The following is a 15,043-nucleotide window of genomic DNA, read 5'->3' on the forward strand; positions in this document are numbered from 1 at the left end:
GCACTTCACAAGCTTGGCTTCTCATGGATTTATTTCTCGGATCACTGGATGCATACATGAATGGTAACCCAACAAGTTGATTTGATTCTTTAATGGGACCTAGACAGGGGTGTCCCCTGTCACCATTTCTCTTTAATGACTCTTAATAAGACTGTAGGGGAATGGCAATTGAAGTTCATCAGACTATTCCCACTGGACCCAAGGTTTCCCATATTTTGTTTGTTGATGAGTGTTTGTTACCAGTAAAGTCCATCAAACTAGTAAGGAGGATTGCTTATGTTTTAAACAATTTATTCTAGATTACAGCTTCGGGTCAGCAAGTCAATTTGCAGAAATTCCATGTATTTTGAGGAAAATGGAGGAAGTAGGCACTTTCTCCAACTTTATAAGAAAATTAATTAATTACCTGAGATCTCTTTAGCTATTTCTATAGAATTAGACCGAGGAAAATAGAGAAAGTGAGGCACTTTCTCCAACTTTATTAAAAAATTAATTAATTACTAGAGATCTCTTTGGCTATTTTTATAGAATTGGGCCGAAGAAAATGGAGGAAGTGAGGCACTTTCTCCAACTTTATTAGAAAATTAATTAATTACTAGAGATGTCTTTGGCTATTTTTATAGAACTGGAATGAATATCTTGTAGGATTTATGGACCCAGCTATCCATTGAAGTATAGTTATGCATCAACCAAACTTCACCTAGCCAGAATTTTGTCCAAAAAAATATTTTTTCCATTAAAGTATAGTCATGCATCAACCAAACTTCACCTAGCCAGAATTTTATCCAAAAAAATATTTTTTCTTTCTTTCTGCAGTACAAATGCTAGAATCTGGACTGAGTCTGGATAGGCTCTTAGATAATATAAGATAGATGGGCTAACGAACTGGATTTTCATATAATTTTCTGCACAATCCTATAGAAATATCCAAATAGACTCTAAAAGTATTTTAAAATCCTGCATATTGTAGTCTACTCTATCATAGGCTGTTCAATTTGACATCAGTAGTTGTAGAAGAATTACCACTGAAATGGGAGTTTGGTCTTGTCAAGAAAATCCATCCACCATCTCATGATCTTCTCACTCTAATTTCATATTTGAAAAGGTGCACAACAAGCTAAATAGCCAGGAATGGAGAGTATGTAAAATGCCATGCTATACGGAGTAGATCGACTGTGTCAACCTAAGATCTAGAACAAACACTAAACAAAAAACAAAAAAAAGAAACTGGAAGAAAACTTGCTCTCTCTCACTCTTCACCAAAAGGACGACTCACACTCTCTCCTTCTCTCTCTTCTCACGCCACACTAAAGGAGACACCAAATGTCCTTTTAAATAAAGTACCATATGGATATGATGTTTGACTTATACTTAAATTTAAAAACCAATATTTACTAAAAGATAAAACTTGATCTCCATTAAAAGCTAAGAATAACTATTATAGAAAGAATAACTAAGTAGAATAAAACTAGAAATAGAATCATAACGTCATTAAAACTAATGACCAACTAAACATAAATCCTAATAAAATTAGAACTTGGCAATGAATCTCAACGAAGTATTGTCCTTCGCTAGTAGAGCTGCAATGCTATAGTCTTTGCTATATTGCATTCTTATCTCCATGTCATCTTATTGCGTTGTACCCTTGAGGATTTTGGACAAATTGGAATTAAGATACAAATCATTTTTATTGGGCAATTCTGGGGATAAGAGGAAACTTCAACTTATAGCATGGGACAGCATAACTACAACCCTAAGGAGAACGGTGGTTTGGGCTTCTTTTCGATTAGAGCCAGGAGGCCAGCATTTTGCGATAAAGCTGCGGCCATTAGCCTCAGGAGCTATCAAATATGCTAACTGAGTTGGAAGAATACTGTCCCCCATGCAAGCTTTTGTAGATACACCAACATTAGCTAACCAATCAGCTAATTGGTTACCCTCTCGAAAAAAATATGTAGCTTTCGATGCCTATAGAGACCAATTAAACTGCCATTGAACTGTGGTAAGTGAATCTTCCTCAACCCACACCTTAGAGGCTTCATAGATATAGACCGATCCACTCGGTCCTTCACATGCTGCTTTTTGTTTGGTGCAGAGACATCACTTAAAGACTTGGAAGCAACGTGAATCACCTTACCCGATTAGTCTCTGATGATAAAACCAGCATCTGCAATGGAATTTCATTGACCCATCAAAGTTGACCTTTAAGACCCCTAAGGGTCGGGGATGGCCAAACAACCAATTAGAAGACAGTAGGAGGTTAGCCAAACTATTTCTGCAAGTTGAGTCACTTATACATCGATCCCCCTTGCACTTGTAAAGTCTCCAGACGATTAGCCTTAATTTGTTTGGAATTTGTCGTCTATCAAGTTATCTCATTTGCAATTGTTTCATATAATCAATTACATCATCAAAAGGCTTAAATCTTAAGAAAACAAGAAATAGATTACAAGTTGCACGAAGGAAAAGAAATAAGGCAATATTTATTTTTCACCCCTCCCTTATGAAAAGAGTTGTTTAGTCCAAGAGCTATTCAAATTGTGGTTTGGGAGGAATCTAATTTTTCTTCAAAGTCTGTTTTATTTTCTTGCCAGAAACAGAAAGTACTTTACTTAAACCCAAATATGCAGTGAATGGTTAGCTGGCTTGTTCCACATTTTTCACAATCAGTGATTTAATTTTAAGTCCACACATGTCATGTTGATAATTTGCCCGCTCAAACTTGGTTATTGTTATATATGATAATTTCTTTAGCTTTTAGCTCACTTGGTTTATATAAGAAAACTCCAGGGACTTGGATTCAAAAAGTATTGCTTCATGTAGAAATGCGGCAAACATTTACAACTTTTAATTTATAAACTTTTTGTCAAATTTCTAATTATAATTCAATCCTATAGTTAAAATATATTACCATATTTTTTTTCATAAATATTCTTCTAAACATTCAATTTACATGAATATTCTTTTACAATTTATATTTATTTATGTAACTCATAAAATACTATTTTTACACAAATGCCCATAATATAACGGTTCTTCTAACACCGTTAATAACAATCATATTTATTTTAATTAAAAATAAAATAAAACTTTGAAATTACTTTTTATCTTTCATTGCGATCGCCTTATAAATATTTTTTTTTGCACATCTATCCATTCTAGATATTTTAGTTATTTTAATTTGAAACCGTTAATTTTTAACCATATTAGATGGTGTAGGTATATATGCAAAAATAAGGATAAAAATGGGATAAAATAACAAAACAAGTGTTTGAGGAAGATATATATGTAAATATAAATTAGAAAGGATATTTATAAAAAAATAATATTTACAAGAATATTTATGAAAAAAAATAGGGCCGGTGCTGTTTAGTGGAACCAGGTTTGTCCTCCAGGCCGGTCGGCCCGGCCCAACTGAACCCAACACAAAAAAATCAGAAGCGGTGGGGCCAGGTACGGGCCGGATTCCGTCATCGGTGGAATACGGTAAGGCGGCAGGCGCGAGGAGACCCACGCTCGCCCCCGGGTTTTTCACAAGACACGAAGCAAAAGACGGTTCCAGAATTCGCCAGACTTCGCGAGAACCATTCCACGCCTTCCGAGCGCGGGTGGCCCCTCTCCCACCGTCGATCCACAACCAACCCGACGGCCACGATTCCCCCATTCGAACCTTCCGGAAATACGAGCCATCCAATAAAAGCGAGCCCTTACACCTCCTCCCCAACTCATACTGAACCGAATTCCTACTCTTCTCCGCAGAAGTCTCCGTTCCACTGTGGTTTTTTTGATCTCTTTTCCTGTTCTCTTTGCTCTGTTCTCTTCTTCTCTTCGATTAGCTCCGAGAGATCGCGATACATGGCGAAAGGCGAGGGTCCGGCGATCGGGATCGATCTCGGGACGACCTACTCGTGCGTCGGGGTGTGGCAGCACGATCGGGTGGAGATCATCGCCAATGACCAAGGAAACCGCACCACCCCATCTTATGTCGCCTTCACAGACACCGAGCGGCTCATCGGCGACGCTGCCAAGAACCAGGTTGCCATGAACCCCACCAACACCGTCTTCGGTGAGCTCTCTTCTCTATGTTTGGGTAGTCATAGCGTTAATAGTTCTATTTGTTGTTATGAAGTTAATTTTTAATTCCATAAGTTTGAATTAATTGCTCATTTACTGTTGATATTCGGAAATTTTTCATTTTTTTTTTCGGGCCGTTGTATTTTTTTTTTTTTTTTTTTGCATGATTCATGGGTCCGTTTGGGAAATAATTTGGGATTTGCGTAGTTTTTGTGATGTTTATTATTTAGAGGCGTCTTTTTTTTGTTTCCGTGGATGTTAGATATGATTGTGAACAGAAAATTCTGTGTTTGTTCTAGTTTTGTGCATCCGGATCGGACCAAATAATGCATAAATTTTTCGTTGTGAAAAATTCAATATATATAATGAGATTTTTAAATGAAAAGAGAGAGCGTGTACTTTAGTCCGAGTGATCTGCTTTATATCAAATAACCCGTGTTGTTTGTAAGGTTATGTACTTTGAAAGCTATTGCAGGTAGTCTAGTTTTGGAATATATAGTTATCAATGAGAAATTAAAAGAAGGCTAGAATTTTAAATCCGATCAACTTTAAAACCTTGTTTCTTAACTTTAACTTATCATGATTTATTAAGAATTTTGTCTACTTGTAATGATTTGTGTTTATTTTATCTTTGTGAAGTACCTTACATCTTCTTTTTTTTTTTTTTGCAATTTTTTTTCTGATAATTTTTTTTCTGTTTGTGCTTATCTTCTTCTACAACAGATGCGAAGCGGTTGATTGGTAGACGTTTCAGCGATCCCTCTGTCCAGAGTGACATGAAGCTATGGCCGTTCAAGGTCATCGCAGGCCCTGGTGACAAGCCCATGATCGTGGTGCAGTACAAGGGCGAGGAGAAGCAGTTTTCTGCAGAGGAGATTTCATCCATGGTGCTCATGAAGATGAAGGAGATCGCCGAAGCCTACCTTGGTTCTACTATTAAGAACGCAGTGGTGACAGTCCCTGCCTACTTCAATGACTCCCAGCGCCAGGCCACCAAGGATGCCGGAGTCATTTCTGGCCTCAATGTCATGCGAATTATCAACGAGCCTACCGCCGCTGCCATCGCCTATGGTCTCGACAAGAAGGCCAGCAGCTCTGGCGAGAAGAATGTTCTCATCTTCGACCTCGGCGGTGGCACCTTCGATGTCTCTATTCTCACCATTGAAGAGGGTATCTTCGAGGTGAAGGCTACCGCTGGTGACACCCACCTTGGCGGCGAGGACTTCGACAACCGGATGGTCAACCACTTCGTTCAGGAGTTCAAGAGGAAGCACAAGAAGGACATCAGTGGCAACCCAAGGGCCCTGAGGAGACTGAGGACAGCCTGCGAGCGGGCCAAGAGGACCCTCTCTTCCACCGCCCAGACCACTATCGAGATCGATTCCCTGTACGAGGGCATCGATTTCTACTCCACCATCACCCGTGCCAGATTCGAGGAGCTCAATATGGACCTGTTCAGGAAGTGCATGGAGCCGGTGGAGAAGTGCCTGAGAGATGCTAAGATGGACAAGAGCGGCATCCACGACGTTGTCCTGGTTGGTGGGTCGACCAGGATTCCCAAGGTGCAGCAGCTTCTTCAGGACTTCTTTAATGGGAAGGAGCTCTGCAAGAGCATCAACCCCGATGAGGCCGTTGCCTATGGTGCTGCTGTCCAAGCTGCCATCTTGAGCGGCGAGGGCAATGAGAAGGTCCAGGACTTGCTGCTGCTGGATGTCACCCCTCTCTCCCTAGGTCTGGAGACGGCTGGGGGGGTCATGACCGTCTTGATTCCGAGGAACACCACCATCCCAACCAAGAAGGAGCAGGTCTTCTCCACCTACTCCGACAACCAGCCCGGAGTCTTGATTCAAGTCTACGAGGGCGAGAGAACCAGGACCAGGGACAACAACCTCCTTGGAAAATTTGAGCTATCCGGCATTCCTCCTGCTCCAAGAGGCGTGCCTCAGATCAATGTGTGCTTCGATATAGACGCGAATGGCATCTTGAATGTGACTGCTGAGGATAAGACCACCGGGCAAAAGAACAAGATCACCATCACCAACGACAAGGGCAGGCTGAGCAAGGAAGAGATCGAGAAGATGGTCCAAGAGGCCGAGAAGTACAAGGCTGAAGACGAGGAGCACAAGAAGAAGATTGAGGCCAAGAATGCCTTGGAGAACTATGCCTACAACATGAGGAATACCATCAAGGATGAGAAGATTGCTGCCAAGTTGCCGCCGGCCGACAAGAAGAAGATTGAGGATGCCATCGAGCAGGCCATCAATTGGCTGGACGGCAACCAGCTAGCTGAGGCCGATGAGTTTGAGGACAAAATGAAGGAGCTGGAGAGCATCTGCAACCCGATCATTGCCAAGATGTATCAGGGTGCAGGCGCTGGAATGGACGCCGGGATGGATGAGGATGCTCCGGCTGCCGGCGGCAGCAGCAGCGGTGCCGGGCCAAAAATTGAGGAAGTTGATTAAGGTGTTTGCTGTAGTTGTAGTCATGGTGTCTTTTGCAGTTTCTCACCCGAACTCGTTCCCACCCCCCACCTTCTCAGTTTGAGCTCTGTATTTTTTCCTCTTTGTTTAAACTCTTTCGTTTTTTTTTTCTTTAACTTTTGGGTGGCTGCAGCGACCATTGCATCTATAATATTATCTTAGTCTTTAATGCGTGCAGTTAAATATTATTGACCCTAAAACCGAAGATGATTTTTATCTCGAAATATTCGGGATTTTTTTTTTTATTAATTGATGGAAGGAAATTGAAACTGTGATGGTATGTGGAAAGGGGTAGAGGCTGCAGGTTCAGCTCGTAACGAGGGAGAAAAGGCAAGTTACGAGAATATCCGGAAATGAATCTAAGTTGTGGACCATGGATTAATGTATGTTTACAATGTCACTGCCATGGTGTGTAAAGTTTCTTATCGAAGATAATTTACGTGTATACCAGGTCGGAAGATGGTTCTTTCGGCTTCGAGTCTCGAGCAATTTGGGAAGAACTTGCAGAATGGTCTAATGCAAAATAAGATGCCTATTGTGCGAAGATGAGGCACAGAGGAAATTGAAGTTTAACGAGTCTCGGTTGAAGGTCCGTCAAAATAATTTAGAACCGCGTACCAGTAGACTTCAAAGAGGAATTTTCCTCTTTCTTCTACTCAATTGCAAAGATCTGTTCGTCAGGATACAATGATATTATGATGCGTACAATCGGGATAAACAGCAGCCGATGGCAATATTTGCAGATTATGAAATTCAGGACTCTTGTATTTAGTGTGACAATTTACATACGTTTGCATAGGATATCGAGACAAATCTTAGCATATCCTTTTAAAACTCAATCTCCACGATATCTTTCTTTAATATTTTTAAAAAACCGTTTCGTGGTTGGATTTGGTGTTTTGGACTTGGACCATACCTGAGTCAGCAAATTTTGGATGAGGAGTCTTCGTTTAGAACCCTAAATATCTTCGCCTACAATTATTCTACTCTAAATTGTGAAAATTGTCAAAGCAATTTCGAGACCTTAGTCTTTCCACGAATATAAATCTAGCTGCAAACAGAGACTAAGCTAGTCTCTCATTGCAAGATTAACACAGCGTAAGATCTCTAGGACCAGCACTTATCTAATTGTGATCGTCCAGAACTGACAATCTATGATAGCGTGTATCCTGTAGTACTTTGTGTCCAGAAATGGGGGAAAGAAAAAAAAAGAGAAACCAATATAATCAATTTCACTTATTAACACCATAAAAACAAAGATCGATGGTTATCCTAGATAGTCACCAGAAGCTATCAGGGAAGAAAAGTTACAAGAATAGTTAAGAAATAGCTAAAAACCAGCAACATTAATTAAAAAAAATTCATCACACAACCCATACGTGGGACAAGCACATGCATATGGACATAAAAACTAAAGAAAGAAATGGAACAATCCAAATATATCTACCATTGAGCAATGAACACAAATTCCATATTTAGAGGACACTTAGTAAAACCACACAAGCAAAGACCTCATGGGTCAATCAACATTATCCGTGACCGTCCAGCCGAGTGACTTTAAGCAGAGCAGTTTGGATGCGCTCAGAAATTAAAAAAGGACACAGTGTGCAGAAAAATCGTTTCTGCCATTCCAAGCACCAATTCACATAAAATGTCTAATTGCAGGTCAAGAGGGCAACACACCCTGTGCGCACCATGAAGAGAAAACCAATACATTCATTGAATCAAAGACTACACCAAATGAACTAAGTATATAAGTATACAAGCAGAACACAAGTATATAATTTGATTGGCAAAGAAGCTACAAACACAAAATGAACAGGAGAAGTTGTTGACATTGAGGGGCGCCGGCAGAAATCTTTGATATTAAAATACATCATCAGATGGAATCAAAAGTTATAGTGTTACACCATTATTAGATGATCCAAATATCCTGAAGGCCTTTAGATATACTAAGTAACGGGTTCACTTTAACTAGCCACACATTTTTTTTATCACCGGTCTTCTTTAAACTGACACAAGCATAAATATCCATTAGAAAAACGAATAAGGGATTTCACTGGATAATCGTACTTTGAGAATGCATACAAGAACGCAGAGGCATCACCCTACCACATACAGAGCAGAAGCCTGATAGATTTTTACTGGAAGTTTACGAAATTCCAAGCAAATGTGTCATTGAACCACAAATCTGGTTTATAGCTATGCCAACAAAACAATCAACCAGATGACAGAAGAAAATTTTGATTTAACTAGATTCATCATGTCAAATATTTCAACATGAACCATAAAGACATTCTCAAAAGTATTTCAACATGAACTGCAGAGTATGGCCTCAAAGCTCAACATTTTGTTGGGACCTTCAAGCATGCAGCTCGGTAGAAATATCCAAAAAACATGAAAGAACACCAAATTGCAAAAGAGAGTTAAATATGGTAAGGATGCGCTTCCATTGCACAGATATCCTTTTATGCTACAGAGTTAGTAAACAACAGAAACTGGCCAAAGGAACAACCCATCACATATTATTCCCACTTATTCAGGTCAACATAAGATTATTGGCACCAAGGTGAGGAGGGCGCATGCACACACGCACTTCATGTTCTTCTGGCCCAACACGGTGTTTAGGAACCATTATTTCTAGCACGGCACCAGTCTCATCATAGTAGGCTTCCAACTTAGCATCTTCAGGGATTCGGGTGGCAAGCGGTATCTCTCTTATGAATTCCCCTGGCAGGCAGTGCTCGGGAGATGGATCGGTCAGCTTGAATGTTCTATCATGCCTCTTTATATATGGCATCCGGGCGGTACTGACACAAAGTATCTTCACTATCCCATGAGTAAGACTGTTCCTCCAAGAAACCTTCACACTCTGTTGATCAACAAAGGGCAAGCTAACCGTTATCAAGTAACCTTGCTCATCCTCATAAATTGTCTTCGCAGCAGTCACCGGCCCATAGGCATTCCTCATTACACCACTAAACTCATTCAGCCACGATGGCTCGACCGGGTGCATGTCCATATCTTGGGCTTTTTCTGAAAAAGAGTTCATAGGCAAGCCGCAATCCTCATCTATCCTATGGGGGAAGAGATCCTTCCTGCGTTTGCTGCATTCCGGAGAAAGGTCCATCCCATCACCATTGGAATGATTCGACTGCGACAACAAGTTCAAACCTGATCCATTAAGCAATTTCTTTGGGTGGGGATGCAAAGTGCTCTTCCAAGGAGGAGAAGGCCTTTCAAGCTCAAATTCAGTGTTAGGAAGATTCCTCCATGTCTCAAAATCACTGGCTTCCAACGGGATAGAGAAATTAAGCTCCCTACCAGTGAGCTCCATCCACTTCTTGCGGTCCTCCTCGGCGACCACCGCCAAGTTGGGTGACCTCACCACCTCAATACCATGCACACACTGAGGGTTCGACAGCCCACGGTACTGCTTGCGCTGCATCCGGTGGGACCGGACAAAGCCCTTGTCAACGCCGAATGGGAATTGGGGTTCACCAAGGCGGGAGTGCCCATTCATGTAGCTCCTCAGCTGCATCTTGCCTAGTGCATTCTCCGGCCTCTCCTTGAAGACCCACATGTACATGTTCTCCATGTCATGCTGGACCAGGAACACATCAAGCCGAAGGTCAGACTTGTCAAAGCCCAAGAAACCATTCCCGTCCCTTGTTACCTTGGCCTTGGATTTCTCAGAGAGCGCCGGCTTGAAATAGAAGTTGAAGAAGAACCATGCGCCCCAGATGCTGTCGCCTCTCTTGGCGCACTTGCGGGCGGCGCTGACCTTGGGGAGGTGCAGGATAGCCTCAGTATCATACACCTGAGAGCCGAGGCCGACGTCCAAGATGTCGCAGGGGTCAGGGTTCCAAGATTGCTGGGGAGGGGAGCGCTCGGCAGAGAGAGGGAGGTTGATGTCGGGCGGGCCGGAGAGGACCATCTGCGGGCGCTGGATCATCAGCTCGCGGTCGGTGAAGTCCTCATGGGAGGAAAACAAGGCCGGGCCGCCGGATGGGTCCATGGAAAGGAGAGTGGACGGGTGGTGGTTCTCCATGGACAAAGTGGTGAGGAGATCTTCCCCCATGGCTCTTTCTCTGCTATCTCTTTGTGCTCTCTAACAGCCTCCTCCTCCTCCTCTTCCTTAGATGCTATCTGTCTGGTGGGTTTCGAATTCCACCGCATTCAATGAACGCATCCCATAGAAAACACTCACAGATCCATTCCATAAATCCCACTACACGAAATCCTATCAACCAAACGATACCCAATACCCCCAAACCCAACAAATCTTCGCCAGAAGAAGCAAAACGGAATTTTTATGAGAGAAAAAAGGCTAGCCCTGGAGATTTCTCAGAAGCCCTTTAACAAACTCTTAGGATTAGAAATGAACTGATCAGATGACAAGAAAGATCAAACCTTGCTCGATCTGCAGCGAAGGAATTCCCAAATCCTCCAATAAGCGTAGAGACGAGCCCCCGTTAATTTCTTGGAAACCCTTTCCAGGCCTTAATCTAACAAACTAAGTAGATAACTATAAAAGATGAGATCTATCTCGGTCTACCACTATGGAATCCCAGAACCCCCAACAACGAGAAAGAAAATCCCTAAAATCATGATATTCTTGCAAATCCTTCGCGAGCCTTAAACCAGCAATCCCACAAAACAAAAAAGACGGAAGATCTTTATCATCCTACGACCACAAAGTCCCCAGAATCCTCCGAAATCGGGAGGAAAACACCGAATCGGGGAGATCAAACCCGACTATCCATATAAAGATCAAAAGGTGCAGAAAAAAAAAAAGCGAAAGGAAATCGAAAACCTAACCCTGAAAAACAGATTGCATCATGATTACCTCTTGGATTCCATAGGAGACCGCTAGAACTCGAATTCCTTCCCCATTCGAGGTTTTCATCGGAGTTAACACCCCCCCCGAGATCGAGAGAGCGAAGTGGCGAAGTGAGAAGAAAGAAGGGGAGAACGTTAACGTCTCTGTTTAAAGAACCAGGCCAACCTCGCCGTTAAGTGACGGTGACCAAGTTTAACTCTCTTCCATCGTATGGCGAAACGGCGAAAGGGTTGGGTCCGTTACCCGGGGGGCGGAGTGTTTGGGTCAAAAAAGAGGCTCGTCAAAGTGGCTGTCGGTGAGCTCATATCTCGCTTTTAAATGATGAAAGCACCCTATCAACTCTCCCTCCCCTCTTATCATAGTAGTTGTTGGCGACGGACCTTGACGAAAAGAAGTGGTTGTTGGCGATGGACTTGACAAAAAAAATTATGTTTGTGATCTTTTTGCTGAAAATTAGAATAACCTAACCCGCGGACGGTAGGATAGCTTTACTGATTCGGAAAAAAATTATACCCTACACCAGATGCACCGCTGAGATAGAATGAGAAGAGCGATAATTTGAGATAAGTTGCATGATAAATGAAATCCACAGAAACGAAAAATCGCCGACATGGTGCATCAAACGTAACCTAGAGTAGGATATAATTTTAATTGATAGAAGGCATTCAATGGAGATAATGACTAGTTAGCTGTCACTAATTGATAAAATACAATAAGATGCTAAATTGAGGGTGGCATATGCTAGATTTCTTATTTGATAAGTTGTGGAAAGAGCCATGTTGCATAGAGTCTAGGATAGCGTGTATTATGGGTTGCGTCTCTATTACTATAGCTTAACAAGGCAACTTTATCCATCCTTGGTTGATGAAAGACCACTATGCATTGCAGTAAAGTAATCCTAATTTGCCAACAGTATTCCCAATACAATGGGCTTAATTTTATGATTAGGCTATAGAGGTGTGGTTAGTATTAAAATGATGACTCAAAGGAAAAAAAAGGTTAATTCCCATGTATCCACTGCCACTTGCAAATCCTTGCATTAATGGATGAGTAGAAGTGGCCAAGCAACTGACCTGTGAGGTATTTATGAAATGCTTTGCATCACACATGTAGAAGGTGGAGGTAACTACTTCATCCCCTTATATAAGTTCACAAAAGGAAGAAGGAAATATCTTGAATGGGGAGCATTAAGTTAAAAATGGGGGAGCGCAAAGGTAGTATTACTCTTTTCAAATATAACACATAGGAAAAAAAAAGAAAAGAAAAAAAAAAAGAAGCTTGGCACAAGTAATTTGGGTTAGGGGTACAACAAAGTTTATGAGACAATCAAAGCAAGGCAGCTCTTCCGTCTTGACTTCGCCAACCAAGCTTATTTAACGTGTTGCATGCTATGGAATCTTAGACTAGCTACAAAATATCACTATCCTCGAGACCATTTGCACTATAAAACCAATCTAAGCAATCTTATATAACAAGAACTCAAGCCGTTTAGTATTAGCAACCACTAGTTTTCCACTCTCTTAGCCAAGATTCTCCTATTGATCAACATTCATGGCCCATGACGTGTTCCCCAACCAGCTTGTGGATAACTACTGAAATAATAGAGACAACTTTAATTTACACCAAAAAAGTAGAGACAATATTTTGTAGGTTAATGATCATAAAAAATGAAGTAGACTAATGACATTAGACACTTGTCGTTCGGGCAGTGGCACACATCGTGCTTTGAAGATCTCCAAGCAAGAAAGTTCAATGCGCACTCCACATTAGCAATCAGCCACGACTCAATGACTAGGGTTTCCACCAAAAAAAATATACCAATAATTGTAGTTATTTTAAACCCGAGCAAAAGTACAATAGGCCGGAGTAAAAGTGCATACTTACCACCCTAAAATATTACTCCAAAGAGGGGTGAGTGGGTACTCATTGTCCATATTATCTTGGTGCTCCCATGCGTCCAACTGCACGAAACCTCGGTGCATTCTCCAGGGACAAAGGGGAACATGTCATAATGGAGTAGAATAGCAATTGATAGAAGAGTTCTTTTGAGGAGCCAAATGATGTATGTCTATGATGATCCCAAATGCACTCCCCCCTGGGTAGGCTGATTGGCTGTGTCTATTGCATCTTGATAGTTACCTTTTCTACGTGCCTTGCCTTTATTCTCATCATACCATGTGAGACTCCTCGTTGTTCAAACAAAAGTCAGCCAACAAAATTTTTGGAATGGATGGTACTACTTTCTAAATGGAGATGTGAGGATCCGTGCAAGCGTATATTTAGTCACATATCAGTTATTCACTAGAAAGATTTTAGATATTTATACAGGAACAAGAAATCCAAAAAATACCTTACGATTAGCTATTTTGGGTGAGGTTTTGAATTGTTACAAATGAGCGAACTCGGCCCATGACCTATATGAACCAGAGGACACTACATCAGTATAGGTTCATTAAGGCTGACCACAGGTCAATTATGATGCTTGTGATTGATTTGAACGGATCTGAACTTTGGGAGCACGCCACTGTGATCTAACATGGTCCGAATGCAGTTTTGCAATAGCTTTTGCCTATCATGTGACATTTATAGGTTCATTGGATGCCGCTCTCTCCTTCAATTAGGCTTTCGTTGTAGGACTTCATAGGAGCCAATCAGTGTGGCCAAAGAGATAAAATCTTCTCTTATCTCAGTTCGTAGGTTTGAGAGTGGTTCTAAACCGATGTTCTGCGTCTTTAAGGTAAATTTCAGTTGGACTTTCACCACTAAATGTTGCTGTCGACAACTGATGGACTCAAAAAATCCAGGCTAGTTGTATTCTTGTTTGAGTTTTTTGAGTATTGAGTTGCGATCTTGGTTAAATCAAGGCTCATGCGAACCCGTAAAATCTATTTCTCGATGAGGACGTGATTGGCTACACTAACACGCTCTACACCTCACTGTGATGACTGATTAAGGGATGGAGTGCACTGTATATCCATCTCTCTAGGGGCACAACCAAAAGAAATGAGATTAGAGGTAGAGACTGAGGCATTTACGAAATTTGCTCCATCTCTCTCTCTCTCTCTCTTTGGAGTGCCCATTGCATGATAAAAGAGGAAACTTCAATTATCATCAACTTTTTAAGTTATCCTACTATTTGCCTTGGTCACACCAGAAGAAATGTGTGGCTAGGCTTCCATTTAGACCAATTGTAACGTTGTACGTTACTTCCATGTGCCTTGCATTGATACCCGGCTCCGGTTGCATTCAACTTTCCTGGTGTGCCGTGCGGAGACAACTCCGGTGCATCACCATCAGGGTTGTGGTGGAATGCCAAGCTTTGATGGATAATCTCTTGAGCTTAATATTTTTATGAAAGTTTAGGTAACATATTTGATCACCTTTTCTCCATTGAGCTTATTCCCTCCTCCTTATATCTAAGCATTATTCGCTTTGTGTTTATGATCGAAAAACCAATAAGTGCCAACAAACTTAGTCATGAGATACTCGACAGTTGTTGATTTCCATCCCCTTTCTTTACCTAGTCAAGAATTGTTCATGCAATCTATTAGCATAATGATCAAGCAAACAATAAGAAGACTATTGCATGCATTAGCTCTTTCAGGCACCGAAGGAATAAAATTGTCCCCTTTGCCATGCTAGGGTT

At 41.5% G+C, this 15,043-nt stretch overlaps 2 protein-coding genes across 2 annotated transcripts; one reads left to right on the top strand and one right to left on the bottom strand.

The window, feature by feature from the left end:
* Nucleotides 1-3,523: 3,523 nt before the first annotated feature.
* LOC103696725 (heat shock cognate 70 kDa protein 2-like) lies at nt 3,524-6,723 on the top strand. Its single transcript, XM_008778434.5, has 2 exons — nt 3,524-4,066; nt 4,798-6,723. The coding sequence occupies exons 1-2, from the start codon at nt 3,856-3,858 to the stop codon at nt 6,534-6,536; spliced, it is 1,950 nt and encodes a 649-aa protein (XP_008776656.1). The 5' UTR covers nt 3,524-3,855; the 3' UTR covers nt 6,537-6,723.
* A 2,059-nt stretch (nt 6,724-8,782) lies between these two features.
* Nucleotides 8,783-11,525, bottom strand: LOC103696732 (uncharacterized). Its single transcript, XM_088711000.1, has 2 exons — nt 11,404-11,525; nt 8,783-10,707 (listed from the first exon to the last, which is right to left on the bottom strand). The coding sequence occupies exon 2, from the start codon at nt 10,633-10,635 to the stop codon at nt 9,094-9,096; it is 1,542 nt and encodes a 513-aa protein (XP_088567126.1). The 5' UTR covers nt 10,636-10,707; nt 11,404-11,525; the 3' UTR covers nt 8,783-9,093.
* Between the last annotated feature and the right edge of the window lie 3,518 nt (nt 11,526-15,043).

Source organism: Phoenix dactylifera, chromosome 14 (assembly GCF_051530095.1).
Source record: "Phoenix dactylifera cultivar Ajwa chromosome 14, Ajwa_hap1_PhDact_Kaust_v1.1, whole genome shotgun sequence".
Classification (NCBI taxonomy): Eukaryota; Viridiplantae; Streptophyta; class Magnoliopsida; order Arecales; family Arecaceae; genus Phoenix; species Phoenix dactylifera.

Bases quoted from the DNA above. Each gene is read 5' to 3' on its own strand.
- LOC103696725 (XM_008778434.5), top strand. From the start codon at position 3,856: ATGGCGAAAGGCGAGGGTCCGGCGATCGGGATCGATCTCGGGACGACC. The intron at 4,067-4,797 runs GTGAGCTCTCTT...CTTCTACAACAG, and splicing joins CCCCACCAACACCGTCTTCG to ATGCGAAGCGGTTGATTGGT.
- LOC103696732 (XM_088711000.1), bottom strand. From the start codon at position 10,635: ATGGGGGAAGATCTCCTCACCACTTTGTCCATGGAGAACCACCACCCG.